This window comes from Camelina sativa, chromosome 20 (assembly GCF_000633955.1).
Source record: "Camelina sativa cultivar DH55 chromosome 20, Cs, whole genome shotgun sequence".
In the NCBI taxonomy this organism is placed as follows: Eukaryota; Viridiplantae; Streptophyta; class Magnoliopsida; order Brassicales; family Brassicaceae; genus Camelina; species Camelina sativa.
This window is the reverse complement of record NC_025704.1, coordinates 14,904,796-14,907,582: the sequence shown is the minus strand read 5'-3', so window position 1 is coordinate 14,907,582 and position 2,787 is coordinate 14,904,796. Positions and strand designations below refer to the sequence as shown.

The 2,787-nt window shown below is 47.8% G+C and overlaps 1 protein-coding gene across 1 annotated transcript; it reads left to right on the top strand.

Moving 5' to 3' along the window:
* LOC109131193 (RNA-directed DNA polymerase homolog) lies at positions 242 to 985 on the top strand (the record flags this gene model as incomplete). The annotated part of the gene is made up of 2 exons (XM_019241877.1): positions 242 to 310; positions 557 to 985. Coding segments are annotated over exons 1-2 (498 nt in total), but the record flags the coding sequence as incomplete, so codon positions are not given.

The following is a 2,787-nucleotide window of genomic DNA, read 5'->3' as shown; positions in this document are numbered from 1 at the left end:
TGGACGAGTTAGAGGAGTTGATATTCAGATCGCATGAGAGTCGTGGCCAGCGGATTTACTTATCAGTCCAGTGGAGTTGTATGATGTTATTATCAGGATGGATAGGTTGCATCGGCATATGGTGCATTTGGATTGCCATCGGGGTAGAGTGGAGTTTGAACATCCAGGAGGGATGTTGGTTTTTCAGGGTATTAGACCGACTTCAGGGAGTCTCGTGATCACAGCCATTCAGGCTTAGAAGATGAGCGAGAAGGGTCGTGAGGCTTATCTGGTTACTATATCTATGCCAGATTCAGTGAGGAAGTCTACGGTTAGCGGTATTCCAGTAGTGGAGGAGTTTGAGGATGTGTTTCAGTCATTGCAGGGATAACCACCATCTCGGTCGGATCTTTTTACTATTGAACTGGAACCGGGGACAACACCGTTATCCAAGGCTCCTTACCGAATGGCTCCAGCAGAGATGGCAGAGCTGGAGAAGCAGCTCGAGGATTTGTTGAGTAAGGAATTCATCCGTCCTAGTGTATCACCGTGGGGAGAGCCGGTGTTGTTTGTGAAGAAGAAGGATGGGAGTTTCCAGTTGTGTATGGATTATCGAGGTTTGAACTGGGTCACTGTGAAGAACAAGTACCCTCTTCCTAGGATCGATGAGTTATTGGATCAGTTGAGGGGTGCTACTTGGTTCTCCAAGGTAGATCTGGCGTCGGGTTATCATCAAATACCGATAGATGAGGTAGATGTGAGGAAGACGGCTTTCAGGACGAGGTATGGGCATTATGAGTCTGTGGTGATGCCTTTCGGGTTTACTAATGTGCCAGCAGCGTTTATGAGATTGATGAACAGCGTGTTTCAGGAGTTTCTGGATGTGTCTATCATCATTTTCATCGATGATATCCTGGTTTATTCTAAGAGTCCTAACGAGCATGCAGAGCATTTGATGGCAGTTCTTGAGAAGCTACGGGAGCAGAAGTTGTTTGCGAAGCTGAGCAAGTGTAGTTTTTGGCAGTGTGAGATGGGTTTTCTAGGCCACATTGTTTCTGCAGAGGGGGTTTCTGTAGATCCGGAGAAGATTCAGGCTATCAGAGGTTGGCCTAGACCGCAGAATGCCACAGAGATCAGGAGTTTTCTTGGTTTGGCAGGATATTATAGGAGGTTTGTACAGGGTTTTGCAAGTAGAGCACTCCCTATGACTAAGTTGACAGGGAAGGATGTTCCTTTTGTGTGGTCACAGGAGTGTGAGGAGGGCTCCGAAAGCCTTATGGAGATGTTGACTACTACGCCAGTGTTGGCTTTGCCTGAGCAGGGAGAACCCTATGTAGTTTATACTGATGCATCCAGAGTTGGTTTGGGGTGTGTGTTGATGCAGCATAGGATGGTGATTGCCTACGCTTCGCGGCAGTTGCGGAAGCATGAGGGAAACTATCCTACTCATGATTTGGAGATGGCTGCTGTAGTTTTTGCCCTGAAGATTTGGAGATCTTATCTTTATGGTGCAAAGGTATAGGTGTTTACAGATCATAAGAGCCTAAAGTATATATTCACTCAGCCCGAGCTGAACTTGAGGCAGAGGCAGTGGATGGAGCTGGTGGCGGATTATGATTTAGAGATAGTCTATCATCCTGGTAAGGCTAACACAGTTGCAGATGCTCTGAGTGGGAAGAGGGTAGCTTCGTCTCAGGAGCAGGAGATGGAGTTTGTGGTAGGAGAGATCAGTGCGTTGAGGTTGTGTGCTGTTTCACAGGAACCGTTGGGCTTGGAGGCGGTTGATAGAGCAGATCTTCTGAGTAGGGTGCGGTTGGCTCAGAAGAAGGATTTGGGGCTGGTTAATGCCTCAAAGGATGTGGATTCAGAGTATCAGGTCTCGGATAATGGTACTATCTTGGTGCACGGTCGGATTTGTGTGCCCAAGGAAGAGGAGTTGAGGCAGGAGATCCTGAGAGAGGCTCATGCGAGCAGATTTTCTATTAATCCAGGAACGACTAAGATGTATCGTGATCTCAAGAGGTACTATCACTGGGTCGGGATGAAGAATGATGTAACTAGTTGGATCGCGAGGTGCGATGTGTGTCAGCTAGTGAAGGCTGAGCATCAGGTTCCAGGCGGGTTACTGAAGAGTCTACCCATTCCTGAGTGGAATTGGGATATGATTACTATGGACTTCATGGTGGGTTTGCCAGTGTCCAGGATGTTTGAGGCTATTTGGGTCATTGTGGACCGGTTGACTAAGTCAGCACATTTTCTGGCCATTAAGAAGACTAATGGAGTAGCGGTTTTGGCTAAGAAGTATGTGAGGGAGATAGTTAGGTTGCACNAGGTTGTGTGCTGTTTCACAGGAACCGTTGGGCTTGGAGGCGGTTGATAGAGCAGATCTTCTGAGTAGGGTGCGGTTGGCTCAGAAGAAGGATTTGGGGCTGGTTAATGCCTCAAAGGATGTGGATTCAGAGTATCAGGTCTCGGATAATGGTACTATCTTGGTGCACGGTCGGATTTGTGTGCCCAAGGAAGAGGAGTTGAGGCAGGAGATCCTGAGAGAGGCTCATGCGAGCAGATTTTCTATTAATCCAGGAACGACTAAGATGTATCGTGATCTCAAGAGGTACTATCACTGGGTCGGGATGAAGAATGATGTAACTAGTTGGATCGCGAGGTGCGATGTGTGTCAGCTAGTGAAGGCTGAGCATCAGGTTCCAGGCGGGTTACTGAAGAGTCTACCCATTCCTGAGTGGAATTGGGATATGATTACTATGGACTTCATGGTGGGTTTGCCAGTGTCCAGGATGTTTGAGGCTA